Genomic DNA, 15,765 nt, shown 5'->3' with positions numbered 1-15,765 from the left:
CACAATCATACTGTTGACTTTTTATCAGTTGATGCCATTTTTATCCAGTGTTTGGCTTCATATATATACAGCTCTGTAAAAAAATAAAAGAGCACTTAAAATGATGAATTTCTTGGATTTTACCAAATTGAAAACCTCTGGAATATAATCAAGAGGAAGATGGATGATCACAAGCCATCAAACCAAACTGAACTGCTTAATTAAGTTATCCAAAAGCAGTGTGTAAGACTGGTGGAGGAGAACATGATGCCAAGATGCATGAAAACTGTGATTAAAAACCAGGGTTATTCCACCAAATATTGATTTCTGAACTCTTAAATCTTTATGGATATAAACTTGTTTGCATTATTTGAGGTCTGAGAGATAAGATAATACAGCCTATTAATATCTCACTCAGGGGAATTTTGCATTGTTACAGCAGCATACAGTAGGAGAAAAGTGCAAAAAAGATACATAGCCAGCTCAAAAAAGTGAATACACACCTGCTATCTGAACAAAATAAATAGATATCTACAAATTTACAGTGGTTAAAGGAAGAAATAATACTAAAAATACTACTACTACTACTACTACTACTAATAATAATAATAATAAATTATATATATATATATATATATATATATATATATATATATATATATATATATATATATATATATATATGTAGTGTAGTGAAGTAACATAATACAGAAAGATGATAAATCCTGCAGCAAGGATTTATCATCTTCCTGTATCATGTAAAAGGTTAGGTACTGAAAGTAGTTGCCATAGAAGATGCATGTACTAGAGTAATTCATACTATTCTACTCTATTTCATTACATTACACTGCATTTAGCGGATGCTTTTATCCAAAGTGACCTACAAATAATGAGGTACATAAGTAATAGAGGACATAAAATCTGCACTTAGTAGCACTGTTTTCATTTTAAGTAGTAGTGCTTTGCCTTGTGAGGAGTTTTGAACCTTTGAACAGACCCTACACTTTACTAAGTGTACTGCAAACTTGAACTGCGTGAAACAGCGCCGCCTTTTGTATATTCCGAGTCACTGCAGGTTTGTGTATTCCAGCACCTGCTGATAACGCACGAGCAGAAAAACGACTTGTAATTCTACTGAACTATGAAACTGAAACTGAGTCAATGTTAGAGAAAATAGCCTATAGCCTTTATCACAGACCCTGAGACAGACTTGTAGCATTTCAAATAAAACTGTACACCACCCTGGATGTTTCTCAATAGGCCAATCACGTCCATGTGGGGCCTGTGTGTGTAGCCTAACTGTGCACCAGAATATTTTGTTTATGGGTTCCATCTAGGCCTCACATATGGATAGATATCATGGATGGGGCCACATCAGGGTCAGTGATGGAAATCAGAGGGCCCAATCTGGGAGTAGTATACGTGCATGTAGGGCCTTGATGATGGGAGCCATGTGAGATTAAGAGCATTTTCAAACATAAAGGTTCCTTTCCAGTTAGTTTTGGTTTCACACTGCAGTTATATATATAATATATATAATAACTTTACTACATAGGAGGTCGCAGGTTCGAACGCCGGCTCATGCAGCTTTGCCATCAAGTTGCCGGCGTTAGAGGGAGCAAAATTGGCCCTGCTCCCTCTGGGTGGGTAGATGGCGCTCTCTCCCCACATCACTCCTAGGGTAATGTCTGCAGCACAGGGCGTCTGTGAGCTGATGTACCGGAACTGAGCCGCTGCGCTTTCCTCCAAGTGCGCTGGCTGCTCGGCAATGCTGCATCAGCAGCAGCTCGAAAAGAAGCGGTGGCTGGCTTCACATGTATCGGAGGAAACATGTGCTAGTCTTCACCCTCCTGGTGTGTTGTGGCATTACTAGTGATAGGTAACTGGTTTGTAGAATGTTAGTTATGTATGAGTTGGTGAGTAGCTTTGCTTTGTCAGGTTTTGTGCTGAATTCTGGGTCTGACAGAATCTGACTTCCATATGAGTACAGCCCCCCCCCCCCCCCCTTAGCAGAATGAGTGTAAAAGGGTTAATCTACTGTTACAGTAAATAAATTGATTCCAGTGTAAGCGTTTGTGTCCATAAACAGAAAAGTCAGATTTCTGCACAACACCCATTCTTTTATCCTCTGGTTTGTTTAAAGACTACCTCCACTGTCTGTAATTGGTCTAAAAGTCTGAACCATCTAGAAAAGTGCTTTCATGCTGCAGACGAACCGAACTATGGTTCAACGGATATAGAATTAGACAACCTCTTTTTATTATTTTTTTCAATTTATGCACATATACAGATTAACACATTGGTACAAGTATAGAGAAAAAAATAGTTACAAAACAAGAAAATAGTTACAAAATAGACAAACAACATATAATAAGACAAGACAACGGACATGGGGGGGTGGTGGGTTGTAATATTAAGTATTGAGCAGGTATGTTGAAAAAAGAGAGAAAGTAATTACAAAAACACACATAAGTGGAGGGATCAGCTCTGGATAAAGGTCAAAAATGGAGACCAGATGTTGTTATAGTGATTGTTATAGTGATAGTGAATTTTATGGTAAATTTAAGTCTTTCCAAATTTGAGCATCCAGTAAGCAGATTGTACCAGTGCTATATTGATAATTTAGTTCGCTCTTTCCAGTTGAGTAGAATGATTTATTTTTAGCCATTGTTGTAGTAGTAAAGATGAATGTTTGCAGATATTTTGAGGTTGATAAAGATGAAAAAAGTCACCCTTTTAGACCACCTCTTTTGATCGGACCAAAACTGGACCGTTGTTTGTGGTTCTTTGGTTCAAAGACAAACTAAAACGTCCAAAAGTCTGGATCAAACAATGTAGGTCTAAAAGCAGCATAAGATGGATTGTAAAAGATATATAAACTAACAGAGAGCTTATGCTCCCCTGGAACCCACCCATCCCATGTTACACTCATGAGAACCCTACATTAGAGAGTTGGCTGGGTAGGGCCTATGATCTTGGGAAGAATATTCATTAATTTTCAAAAATTCATTAAAAACTACTTAAAAAAACGTATTGTAGGTATTAGGGGTGTGTCATATGGTATCATACGCAATTAAAGTGATAAAGTTTTTTTTTCACATTGTTATCGCAAAAATACCCTGAAATACTATTATATTATTTTCGCGCCCTATGGGTCATCAAGCTACAACTTTTTGCTGTTTGTAGCAAAAGAGTTAATATTTAATATTTATTTTATTGCAGTAGTGTATTCTTGAAATGTATTTATTTTTTATTTAATATTTTGTAAAAGAAAAATGGCAAGAAAAATGTTTTCGCAAAAATTCCCTGAAATATCGTGATATTATTTTAGGGTTGTATAATATCGCCCAACCAATGCATCCTCGGTTTTTCAGGGAAGAGCAAGACCTCATGCAGGTACTTTAATCATGCTTGGAAAAATGCAGGTTCTTAAGTACTAAACTGCAAATTGTGCATTGGAGGATGGACGACGTCAGGCAAAAACATGAGGACGCAAAAAACAAACAAACAAAAAAAAAAACGCGCGAGCTCCACATGCCTCCGCTCTGACAGGCGCGCTGCTTTTACACGCAGGTGCTAAATAAGGCCAGGCGCGCGCATGTGACCGGTTTTGGAGGAGGACGCTGCTGTAGTAATGTCCCGGCTGCTCGCGGAACCGGAGCGAGATCCCGGACCCCGTGGGACGTGACGTCGGTGGGCGTGACGTCACCGCGAACGAACACGGACGAGCAAGGTGAGTGAGTGGTCGGTCTTTCACACCCCCCCCAACACCCCCCCTAACACACCCCCACCCACCCCGTGCTCATCATCCTCGCGCCCCGGTAAGCCCCCCCACCCCACTCTTCTCCGCGCGCTCTCCCTCTCTCCCTTTGCCCCACGTCGCGCGCCCAGGAGCCGCCGCCATGCCCGCCTGCCCGCGCGAGCGAGCGAAACGAAACGAGTCGAGACGAAACGAGACGCGCGCGTCTATTTTCGGGCCTCGCTGCTCTCACCAGGCTGACCACGCGCCGCGGAGGAGGTGAACCGGAGAGAGAAGAAGACCCCCTCCCCCTTCCCCTCTCATCGGCATGTCCCGCGAGAACAGCAGCAGCAGCAGCAGCACCTCCGTCGTCGCCGCCGCCGCCTCCTCCTCCGCGTCCGCTTTCGCTCTCGCGCTCGTGCTCCTGCTGAGCTTCGTGGTCGGCGCCGCGCGCTCGTACCCGATCAACGCGACGGCGGCTGAAGTGAGCGCGCGCGAGAGAAACGTCGTCGTAGCGGCGCTCCCGCGCGTCACCTGGGAGAGGGACTATCTGCTGGGTGTGAAGAGGGTGCGGAGGCTCTACTGCAACACGGGCATCGGGTTTCACCTGCAGGTGCTCCCGGACGGAGCGATCGGCGGCGCACACGACGAGAACCCATACAGTGAGTTGTCGCCAGAAACGTAACGCTGTAATGTAGTGTGGGGTTGTTGAGGGGGGAGGAGGAGGGAGCCGGGGAGCTCAGCAGATAACTGGAGGAGCATCTGCATCACCCAGTTCTGTCATTTTTCTTTTGGTTGCATGCAAATAACAGGAATTATGTGCTGTAAATGCAAAGACCCGAAACAGACACAAGAACAACAAGCCCAGTTATGCACCATCATTGCTAAACTACCTTCCCAGGCTCGACCATGTCACGAATGCATGGACGGATTTAGACTGACTAATTTTACACTGCGTCCATTTGCAGCTCGGAGAAAACGAGCAGAGCATTGGGGAGGGGGGCTGCTGCCCCCTCCTTGTGCAAATGTCCAAACCAAAATGAACGTTGCATTGCGCCGCACTGACATGGCATTGCATTGCTCTGCTCTCTACATGTTTGCAGTGTGAGAATTAGGAGGAGGGGGTGCTGCTGGTGGAGGAGGTGGAGGAACCAGCGTGGAGCAGCACTGCAGAACAAAAAAACAATTCCAGCCAGTGTTCGGTGACCTGCAGGATGCATGCAGTAGACTGGGGAGGCATGTGTGTGGCAGGGCCCCCTAGAAATCCACTCCCCTTTGCCCACCCCCAATCATCATCATCACCATCACTATCATCACCATGTGTAACTTTTGATGTTTTGTTCAATCAGGTCTGATTGAGATCTCGACGGTAGACAGAGGAGTGGTTAGTCTCTATGGGGTGAAAAGTCAGCTGTTTGTGGCAATGAACAGAAGAGGAAGGTTATACGGAACGGTAGGTGATGCACCTCATCCTTGTACGATGTGCCTGCTGATGCCCCGTGCATGGATTTAGGAAAAGCATGCCTTCGCCGTGTTCACATGTTCATCAGTGCTTGTGGAATCATACCATATCATCACTGTGGTAAAATACACTCCTTGACAAAAAATAACACCCTGGATTGCTGCAAACTCAGCATGCAGTTATGTCTTAGACAGATATGTAAATGATTACAGGTAGAAGAGAGCGAAAAAAGTTCTTCACCTATTTTCCTATAAAAAAAGCTCACAGAGTGTATGTACCAGTTGGAGAGAGACCGCTGACTGCTAAACATGCCTCCACAACTCAAAGACCTTTTGTCCAGTTGACAGACATTAAAAGGGGGTGGAGAGAAGCAGGATAGTAGTCAGCTGACCACCGTCTTCTTCAGTGATGCAGTGATGTTGTGAACGAGAATCTTGGACTTCTATGGACTGGAACTGTATCGTCTTTTACAATGAATGCAGGTTATGTTTGGGATCAGATGGCAAATGAATATGAATATAGTGGCTTTGTGGTAAATGCTGCAGTTGTGCCTTTGCTGTGGAGAGACACATTGCCCAACTGCTTGTGTGATGATCTGATCTGGGGAGCTACTGTGTATGACAGACGGTCACTAGTAGGGATACAAGAGACAATGACAGTAGTAATAAGCTATGCCATTTTTCAGCAGGATAATGTTTGCCCACACACAGCAAGGGTTTCCTAGGAATGTAACCAGCAGATTGCAACACTTCCACTTCTTCACCAGATTTAATGCCCATTGAGCATTTATGGGACTGCAACCTGCAAGCGTGCAGGATCTACATGCCTAGCTGCAACATATGTAGGCAAATGTGCCGCAGGATGCCATATGGAACCTGTGTCATCTTGTATTAAGACTAGAGCTCACCCAACAGGGCACGTGAGGATCCTTTAAATTTTACAGTTTTTACCAAAAATCACTTACATTACATTTACATTTATTACATCCTTATTACATTTACAGATTAAATGTTTCAGACGATTTAAACATAAATCGCATAGTAAGACCCTTAACAGCTATAATAATTTTAGTAGATCCCTTGATCCCCCAAGATTTTGCATGGCCTTAGTCTGAATTTGACCTACTTAAAGCACCTCTCATTAGAAATAAGTGGTAAATAATTAGGTCTAACTCTCACATGATTAAAGTCATATTATTAAATTTACCATAAAGTTTTTCAAGGAAGTTGAAAGGTGTCTTAAAAGTGAGGTTGAATACAGTCTATGGGTTGAACAGTATGTTCCAAGTTAGTTTGAGCAATGCCTGACAGTAGGTGCTAGACAGATGGGACTTCAGATGGGATATCATTGAAATGCTTTGCAGGCATTTAATATTTCTCAATCCTGTGTGTTACATGTGTATCAGGAAAACATCATAGAAGGCATTATCAGCCACAGTGGACAGCTCAGTGGAGGGTATTGTCTGTAACTAGCGGCGTTTGGCTATAATTGTCAGTGAAAACTGAAGCGACTCTTGCAGAAATCACAGTTACAGTCTATGGCGGTGGTCCCACAAGCCTACAGATCAATGCAGCACACTTTAGCTCAACACTAGTTCTACGCCTATCAGCCATAACATTTCAACAACTGATGTAAAGTGAATAGTAATGATCTGGGTCCAGTTTCCCCTGTAAAGGGGCGGATTTCTCAGGCAGAAACTGATTAGACAGTATTTGAAGCTGATTTGTTGAACCAGGAAAAATGGCCAAAGATCAGAAACTGATAGAACATCAGGCTGGTCTTGTGGGTTGTTCCCACATTATTATCAGTACCTACAAAAAAGTGCTGTAGGTAAAGGCAACCAGTGAACCAACAACAGGGTTATGGGCACCCAAGGGTCAGGATGCAAGGTGCATGTGGAGAACTAACAAAAGACTAGCCCTTCTGCTCTGATTTCACAGAAAAACTATTGTAACACAGCTATTTCAACCAAAAATAGCTATGGAGTCCACACTGGGCCAGAGCTGTTTTGTCAGCACAATGGGAATCTACTCAGTATTAGGCAGGGTCATGTCCTGGCATGTATTTGAAATTTACACAATGCACCAGTAATAATCAGAGCATACATATATAGCTGTTTGCTTGTATAGTTGGTCACAGCTGGTTCAACCGCTGCCTCACTGATCTAAATCTGTCATTCATCCACTGAGAAGAGAATGAATGTAGCAGAGAAAAAATTATACAAATTGACAGCTAATATGCAGATTCAGTAATTTGCATGGGAATGCAATCAGTTCATATCAGACCACAGCAGGTTCTTTTCCACTAACCATTCATTTCTTATTCATTCATTTTCAGAGAGTCTTCCGTGATGAGTGCAAGTTCAAGGAGACATTGCTTCCAAACAACTACAATGCCTACGAGTCTTCCATATACAAGGGCTACTACATCGCCCTGAGCAAACATGGCCGCCAAAAAAGAGGCTACAAGGCCACGCCGGCTATGACTGTCACGCATTTCCTCCCTCGATTATGAGCAACACTGGCAATAACTCATTCATTTTGCACATTTTGGACATTCACGCAGGTAACTTATACATACGTACATGGCAAGAGATTTACTGCAGAAGAAACTAAACTAAACTTAACGTAGTAATATTTATTCTCGTTAAACAAAATATATGTATATTTGGGTAGCTAACTTTGTGTCTGACTTTGTGTAAATGCCATTCTTTGCTGCTTATAATTTCTATTATGGTTATATGAGGGACGAGGAGCTTTTTTTTGCCCCCTCTCAATTTTTATGGGTGCTTGCCATAACTGGTGTGTAAACCTTACCCTGTCTTCAGAATGAACTAACATCTCCAGCTTTCAGAAGTGAAATGGATACATTTTATTACCTCACAAAGCCACTTATGGACTGAAAGTGTGCATAAAAAATGCACAGTGGAGAAAAAAAAAGAAAAGAAAAAGATAGAACTGTTTACTTTCATCTTTGTCTGTTCCACCATTTTGTAAAAGGGATGTGGGCGCCTGAGACTGCTGCATTCCTTTCTTGCATGGTGGTGCCTTAGCTTCCTAAACTGTGGCTTCTCTTAAACATGCATGCTAAAAAGACGTCCTACTATCAGAAACTTGAAGGTAGCTCTTCACTTCTTATAGTCTTCATACTTGGATCAGTAATCTACTGGAGAACCTGTGAATCGGCAAAGCTTTCAGAAGAAGCTGCATTGGGAGCTAAAGCTTATAAAGATCGTAATGTCCTTCACAGCGAGACACGTCGTTCGAGACTCTTGAGGGTCTTTCTGATGACTGGGAAAGGGTTAGGGTGCTTTTGTTTGATTTTTTTTTTTAGCCGAGCCAGTGACTGTATTCTGTGATGTATTTGCAAAGTATTAAGACGAAGGGAAACAAGTTAATCTTGGTGTTTGAGGCACCTTATGACCCAAGATTGGCTTTTAGTGCAGTTCTAGCTTTCATGACGACAAAGAAACTGCTCATTTAATTAGGCAGTCTGGGAAACCATCAGTTACAAGGATCTTTTATGTGTCTGTTGGTAACCCTGCCATTAAGCTGCATTATTTGTGCTGCTCTATGGCATTAAACAAAAAAAAAACACTGTCCCCATAATGTCATCCGTAAATGCAGATTGTACACTATTGTACACAAAATACCTTAAAATAACTTAAAATTCTGGAATATAAAAACCAGTAGGTTTTTTGCAACAGACCCCCACCCAAAACAAGACCAAATAAAAGTTCCCCCAACATTAAATTGAATCATTTTATTAGCTCAATAGCTGAAGTCAGGGTATTAGAATACTTATGGATAAATATCGATATATTTTTAGATGCACTCAAGCAACCTACACAATACATATCACGTGAACTACTTCTCCTTATGGTTTCGCCAAAACACTGCATGCATTAATGTTCCAGCTGAAATGGAGAAGAAATTCATTTTGTGATTTGATGCAATGTTTTGAATAATCTGATGCTAGTGCTAGTGGTTTTGCAGTGGTTCTGCAGCAGCTGTGATATTCACGTTCACATGGGAAGAAGGTTTGCTAGTAAAGGAGTTTCTGCAGGGCACATGCAGGGAGTATTGCCCTGCTGCTTTCTCTCTCTCTCTCTCTCTCTCTCTCTCTCTCTCTCTCTCTCTGCCAGCCACCCACCTACTGCTGCAGCAGCACCCAGCAGCTCTATTGGGAACAGATCGACTTACATGGTGGTTAAAAGCCACCTGGCTTTGTCTAATTTCGCCCTCTCTTGCTTTAATGTCTCTGACAGGAGGCACTGGGTGAAGCAGCAAAAATGGTGGAGCAGAATGCCTGATTAAAGTCCTTGACAATGAATTTTCTGTATATTTGAATGGGAAATGCTTACGTATATGGTTCTTCCCTCAAAATGAAAACTGTAGCAGTAGTCACCTCTTGGCTGTTTATATAAAGTGCCGGTCAAGACAGCTCTAATAGCTCAACAACTATGCTTTCTTAATTCTTTGTACCCGAAAATAGGCATGCAGTATGATTGTTCTTGAAAAAAAAATCTAAATGATTGCATTTTCATGTATGTGATTGGTCATTATAGTTTGTACTGATCACCAGTTTCCTTTTGTTCACGGACAGCACAGAACTTATCCGGCGAGGATATTGCTGGTGTTGACACTGAGATAGGAAAGGCATCTAGCATGGTTTCAGTGCACAACTCTGAATAATTTAAAAAATAAAAAAGTCGTATGTAGAAGAATGGATCACTGGGCTACAGAAATGGCTATGTCTCTTGCAAGTGTTGCTGGATTTCTTGTACTGTACTCACTGTATCTGCAGCTTGGGAATGGTGCCCCCCTGTGGCGCGAGAAATCTTTGATGGTGAAGGGTGCATGTGTGTGTGTTCCAGTACGTCTGCAGGCTCTTGTAGTGTTCTCTCCCGATTTTGTATTCCTGCACTGAGGGGACTGTGCTTCCTCCAAATTCCCCTCCTCTTTTTTAACATATACCTCACCTTCTGCCTTAGTTCCGATTTGTTGAAATGATTGTAAGACGACAACTTTTCTCCAATCATTTTGTTTCTGAAGAAAAAAAGAGATTCTAATATATTAAGAAAATGTTCTCCTTTTATTTTTGTACGTATGTGCTGTGCACAGCAGTCAACTGTATTACTGAGCTGAGAATAAAAGTTTGTTTTTTAAGTGCCGTGTGTCGGGTTGTATGTCCCTTTCAAGTACTTTATTATTTTTTCATATTTATTATAGGATGATTAAATTAGGGTTGTGTTCTCTATGATACAAATGTACAAATTAACTGTGTATATACAGCTCTGGACAAAAATTGAGACCACTTCAGTTTCTATTTATAGGTTTATGTTGGAGTAAAATGAACATTGTTGTTTAATTCTATAAACTACGGACATTTCTCCCAAATTCTAAATTAAAATATTGCTATTTAGAGCATTTATTTGCAGAAAATGAGAAATGGCTGAAATAACAAAAAAGATGAAGAGCTTTCAAGTTCATATTATAAAGTTTTAAGAGTTCAGAAATCAATATTTGTTGGAATAACCCTGTTTTTTAATCACAGTTTTCATGCATCTTGGCAGGTTCTCCTTCACCAGTCTTACACACTGCTTTTGGATAACTTTATGCTGCTTTACTCCTGGTGCAAAAATTCAATCAGTTCAGCTTGGTTTGATGGCTTATGATCATCCATCTTCCTTTTGATTATATTATATATTGACTATATTATAGGTTTTCAATTTGGTAAAATCAAAGAAACTCAATTTTTAAGTGGTCTCATATTTTTTTCCAAGGCTGTATAAGAAGCATTATACAAGATAAAATCAAGGTTTCCTACATTATGGACTTGCAGATCTGTATCCAATGAAATTATGAAAGAAACTGTACTTGGAGCGCCATCATCTGGTCATAGTAGGGGTTGTATTACTAAACACCTTTATGAAACTTTAGTAAAACAACTGAATCTATTGTAATAGCTTACTCAATTTATTATGTAATTCATTTACATTCAGAAAGCATATAATTGTGTTTAATTAACCAATTTATGACTTTTAGCAGTGAATAAGCAGTGTTTCTCTTATCTATCACTTCTTAAAAAGGAAAATTAGCTTCTGAATTGCATCTGAATAAGATTTACTATATTCCTGAAGCACATATGAATTCCTGAATCACACAAATTAACCAAGCTAAAACCATGTACACTTATTAAATAAATAATTAAGTTATTAATACTTTAAAGGAATCTTTATCTGCGTCAAAAAAGAAGATTGCTTCACTTTTTCATTGACATTCGGGAAAGCAGTTTATGATTGTGTTTCCCAGTGAATGACTTTTGGCAGTGAATAAACAGTGTTTTACTGATCCTTAATAAGAAAAATCCTTAATGAGAAAAAATAGCTTCTGAATAGCACCTGAAAAACATTTACTATGTTCCTGAAGCACATAGGAATCAATGAAGCACATAAAATTAGCCAATTCATAACCATGTACACTTATTTCATGAAAAATCAAGTTAATTAATACCTTAAAGAAAACTTCATCTACTTTAGAAAAGAAGATTGCTTGACATTCAGAAAGTTTATGATTCTGTTTTCCAATTAATCACTTTTAGCAGTAAATAAGCAGTGTTTTACTTAGCAATCACTTCCTATTAAGAAAAAATAGCTTTTAAATAGCACCTAAACAAGATTTATTACCCAAGCCAAAACCATGTACACTTATTTCATTAACAATTAAGCTATTAATACCTTAAAAAAAAGATTGCTTCACTTTTTCATTGACATTCAGGAAGCGTGTGATTGTGTTTCCCAATGAGAGTGCATTTTATCACACATTAAGCTGTGTTTCAGTTATCTATTACTTTAATTTAAGAAATACTAGCTTCTGTTTTCATCATCCCCTCTGTTGTTTCTGCTCCTATATATGGTTTATAAATGACAGAAAAAGGACATATAGAAACATAAAACACCTTATTTTGTTTAGACTTTTGAGTTTCAGAAATTAAACTGAATTTTTAAAGGCTAACAACTACTAACCTATCCAGTGTTGCACAGAGGAAGATGTGTTCCACTCTAAGTCTTTCTCTCAGTGTTCATTTATTGAGTTTTGGTTCCTCTCACTGTTCCAAGCACTGTAAATAAAAGACAAATACAGAAAAGTGAATTGCACTGACTCAAATTGCTCATGTAAACTCTTCCACACACTTTTCCGATGACATAATTCACAACATTGCATCAGAGCCAGAGGAGTTACGTCAGCCTGGTCACAGCCTCTGGGAGATGGGAGATAGCCAATTACAGACCACTTCTGTTTCAGTCTGCAAATAAGAACTTTGGACTTTTTTTTTTCACCCAAATAAATACAGTCCCACTGGGATTCCACGACTTATTGTAAGCAAACTCTCACCCAGGCTGACCATGCTCTCAAGGCTACTCCTCTGCTGGGTGGTTCTTAGACTCCACGCTCCATGCACATGCTTCCCTCTACAGCAGGAACCCTCACCTGATGATGTCCTGGCAGAGGACCTTGAAGAACACAGGCAAGCAGAGGAAGAAGCTTCAACAAACTATTTAAAGAGGAAAAATGTGAATGAAAGAGCTCAGAGAATCACTCACCAAGAATCTAAAGGTAGGTCTGCTGGTTCTTGTTCTTGCTTTTTTTTATTTTACTTAAGATCTGTTCCAACATGTGTTGAGATGTTTGCTGATGTTTCTGTGTCTGGAATCACACAGGAATCATCACACACTTGAAAAACCCAACTAAAGGCTGCTTCTCAGTTCTGAATGTGAAGAGTAACAAGTTCTTGTGCTTGGATTCAGAAAGAAAGCTGTACACTTCGGTAAGTAATATAAATTAATATGTTTTAAATATCAGGGTTCATACACTTTTTATACACGATAAATTTATATGATTGTCTCATGACTTTTCAATGCCTTCAAGGCAAATTTTCATGACCGTACGATTTTTAAAACATCAGTGCAGACATGGACAATAAAACCAAAGATCAACTAAACTATAATTAAAACTGATTATAGTAGGTCTAAAATTAATCTGACCATTTTTAATAAAAAAAACACATTGTGTAGGGCTAAATTACTGAATTAACTCTGATCTGACGTATATGTTAGATCAAAATAAATTTTGTCCATCAATAAACATCAATAAACAGAAACACAAAGATTTGTAGTCTAAATGTCCATGACTTTTCCAAAACTTTCTGAGTATTTTTTACTTTTCCTAAACTTATCCAGGCCTGAAAATTGCTATTTTCAAATTCCATGACTTTTCCAGGTTTTTCATGACCGTACGATCCCTGAAATATTTAGAATTAGTTGTGTGGATCTCTAGTCTTCGGAATTAACAAATTCAGTATAAAAGTTAATGTGTCATTAACAGCAGACTAAAAACTAATTTAACTTTTATTCATACACACATATATATCTATACTGTTTACACATGTACTATAGAAGTGCTTAATGTGACTGTGTCTGTATGTTCATCCTCAGGAGGATGACAGCAATGAGGACTGCTGGTTTCATCGCATCAATAGACATAAACATTACCGTGTGTTTCAGTCCTGCACTGGAGATGTGATGATCATTCTCAATCAGAAGAACGCCAGCGTTCACACACTTGATTCATCAGAGCTCTCTAGCTTCATCTCCATTAAAAGACACAAAAAACGCACAAACCGTAGAAAAAGACGCAGCTGGCACATCGATCCGTCCGATCCTTTAGGATCCGAGTACCCGTATCAGAAAACAATCAACAGCCAGAAAAGAGAACCTGAGTACAGCAGCAACATTTTCAAGGAGACCATTGCTTTGGTTGATGATCCACTGCAGGTGCTGCTTCCACACAGCCCACTCAGCCCAACACTGGAAAAGAACTGGAGAAACAAAAAGTTCAGATTCTGAGAGGACTGTCAGCATGTGTCAGATCATGTGTCAGTGTAGAATTTTCTCACTCTGCTGTCGATGTTTCACACTTAATCACCCTTCTCACTCCTGTAGGTGAGGTGAGGCTCTATTTGCCCTTTCACCTAATTTAATGAGTTAACATTTAAACACCAGAATTTCACATTTCCACAGTGTAGCTCTTTTAATAAGGTCAGTGATCATGCAATATTACATGATTAAAAAACTAAAGTCTGTTTCTTGGAATTGAAGCACTAGTCTTCAAAAGTACTTAGAAAAGATTGATGTTATGTTACATTTTGTTGAGAAATATACTTCTCTTTTAAACTCTTTTTATTCCACAATGATCACCTCGTAACCATATGTTCTTCTTATTATTATTATATGTATATTTAATGGTGCCGGACACCCACTTAATGTCACTTATTTATTTGTCTTTATATATTTTTGTTATTTATGACATTTATACTTTATACTGATTACTACTTTATACTGGATGCTGTCAATTGCATACAACAATGATTGTGTTATTTGTAATATTTAAGATGTCTTTTTTATTCTGAGCATTAAAAAGCTTTAACTTAAATTTGTACAAAAATAAAAAATACAGAAAAAAATGTCAATGTTTACTTGTGTTTTTTATAGCATTAGTGTATGCACAATGTGTAATTATCTATTTTGTCTCATTTTTGAGAATTTTTAAGCTGCAAAAATTCCACAAAAGCAAGTTTAATCCTTAATCCTAATCGTTAATCTTACTGTATTTGTGATTCTTCTGTTTTAACTTTAGAGGTAAAAAAGGTTTTATAATTTTAATGGAGTCAGGCCAGTAATATAGTATTGATTAATTGTTTAATAATGTGTTGTAGCCATGGGTCAAGGTCACAAGAACCCAAACAGTGTCAGTAACGGTATTAATAGAATTGGGTCAATACAGATGATACTGATAATATGGGGCTTTTCTTATTTCTGATTATGCAATAGATTTGGCTTTGAGCCTAAACAAATACACGTCTGCCCTTTCCCCATTAGATATAGTCTTAACTCGCTGAACTTTTGTGATTCAATTTCACCTGAATAACATTCACTATGTACCTGATGCACGTAGGGATCCTGAAACACACACATGAGCCAAGCCAAAAACCTGCACAAGAATTAAGTTATTAATACTATTAATAATCAAATTGAAGATCGCTCTTATAGTTCAGGTTTAACTGGTACTATTGTAAAAGAACTGTCTGCATGAACCAGATTTTTTGGCATAAACAGCTACATAATAAAAGTAAGCAAGAAATATAAGAAAAATAGTTTCTTGCAGCAAAATGCCAAAAAAGTGGTCTGTTACTATCATTCATGCACAATTCTTTTTTTTTTGACGGTACATGGATTATTTTATGGTATATACCAGACCCCAGAGCACAAAACTAATGTTGTATTTTCCCTTTAAACGATGTTGCACATCCACGTCATGCATCTGCACATCCACTGCTACACAAGTCCACTTTCTCACCCCAGGAAAAGCACGGGAGGCACAGTAGGTGAGGTGTCCTTTCACCTAATTTAACAAGTTAACATTTAAACAAGAGCATTTCACGTTTTTCACGTGCAGTTTTCTTTATAGGACTTTGAGATCAATGGTCAGTAATCACATAACATGATTATAACATGACACTTTCT

General features: G+C 39.2%; 2 protein-coding genes and 1 long non-coding RNA gene across 3 annotated transcripts; 2 read left to right on the top strand and 1 right to left on the bottom strand.

The window, feature by feature from the left end:
* The first annotated feature begins 3,795 nt into the window (after window positions 1–3,795).
* On the top strand, window positions 3,796–10,348 carry fgf6a (fibroblast growth factor 6a). Its single transcript, XM_007228463.3, has 3 exons — window positions 3,796–4,380; window positions 5,068–5,171; window positions 7,518–10,348. Exons 1-3 carry the CDS (start codon window positions 4,047–4,049, stop codon window positions 7,692–7,694), a joined length of 615 nt encoding a protein of 204 aa, XP_007228525.3. The 5' UTR covers window positions 3,796–4,046; the 3' UTR covers window positions 7,695–10,348.
* Window positions 10,349–12,004: 1,656 nt separating this feature from the next.
* LOC111195744 (uncharacterized) lies at window positions 12,005–12,907 on the bottom strand. Its single transcript, XR_007440953.1, has 4 exons — window positions 12,787–12,907; window positions 12,578–12,696; window positions 12,208–12,302; window positions 12,005–12,088 (listed from the first exon to the last, which is right to left on the bottom strand). It is a non-coding gene; the product is annotated as an uncharacterized LOC111195744 (long non-coding RNA).
* On the top strand, window positions 12,086–14,648 carry LOC103030564 (fibroblast growth factor 23). The gene is made up of 3 exons (XM_007228359.4): window positions 12,086–12,799; window positions 12,904–13,010; window positions 13,678–14,648. Exons 1-3 carry the CDS (start codon window positions 12,589–12,591, stop codon window positions 14,086–14,088), a joined length of 729 nt encoding a protein of 242 aa, XP_007228421.2. The 5' UTR covers window positions 12,086–12,588; the 3' UTR covers window positions 14,089–14,648.
* Window positions 14,649–15,765: the final 1,117 nt, after the last annotated feature.

This window comes from Astyanax mexicanus, chromosome 10 (assembly GCF_023375975.1).
Source record: "Astyanax mexicanus isolate ESR-SI-001 chromosome 10, AstMex3_surface, whole genome shotgun sequence".
In the NCBI taxonomy this organism is placed as follows: Eukaryota; Metazoa; Chordata; class Actinopteri; order Characiformes; family Acestrorhamphidae; genus Astyanax; species Astyanax mexicanus.
This window is presented reverse-complemented; position numbering and strand designations above follow the sequence as displayed.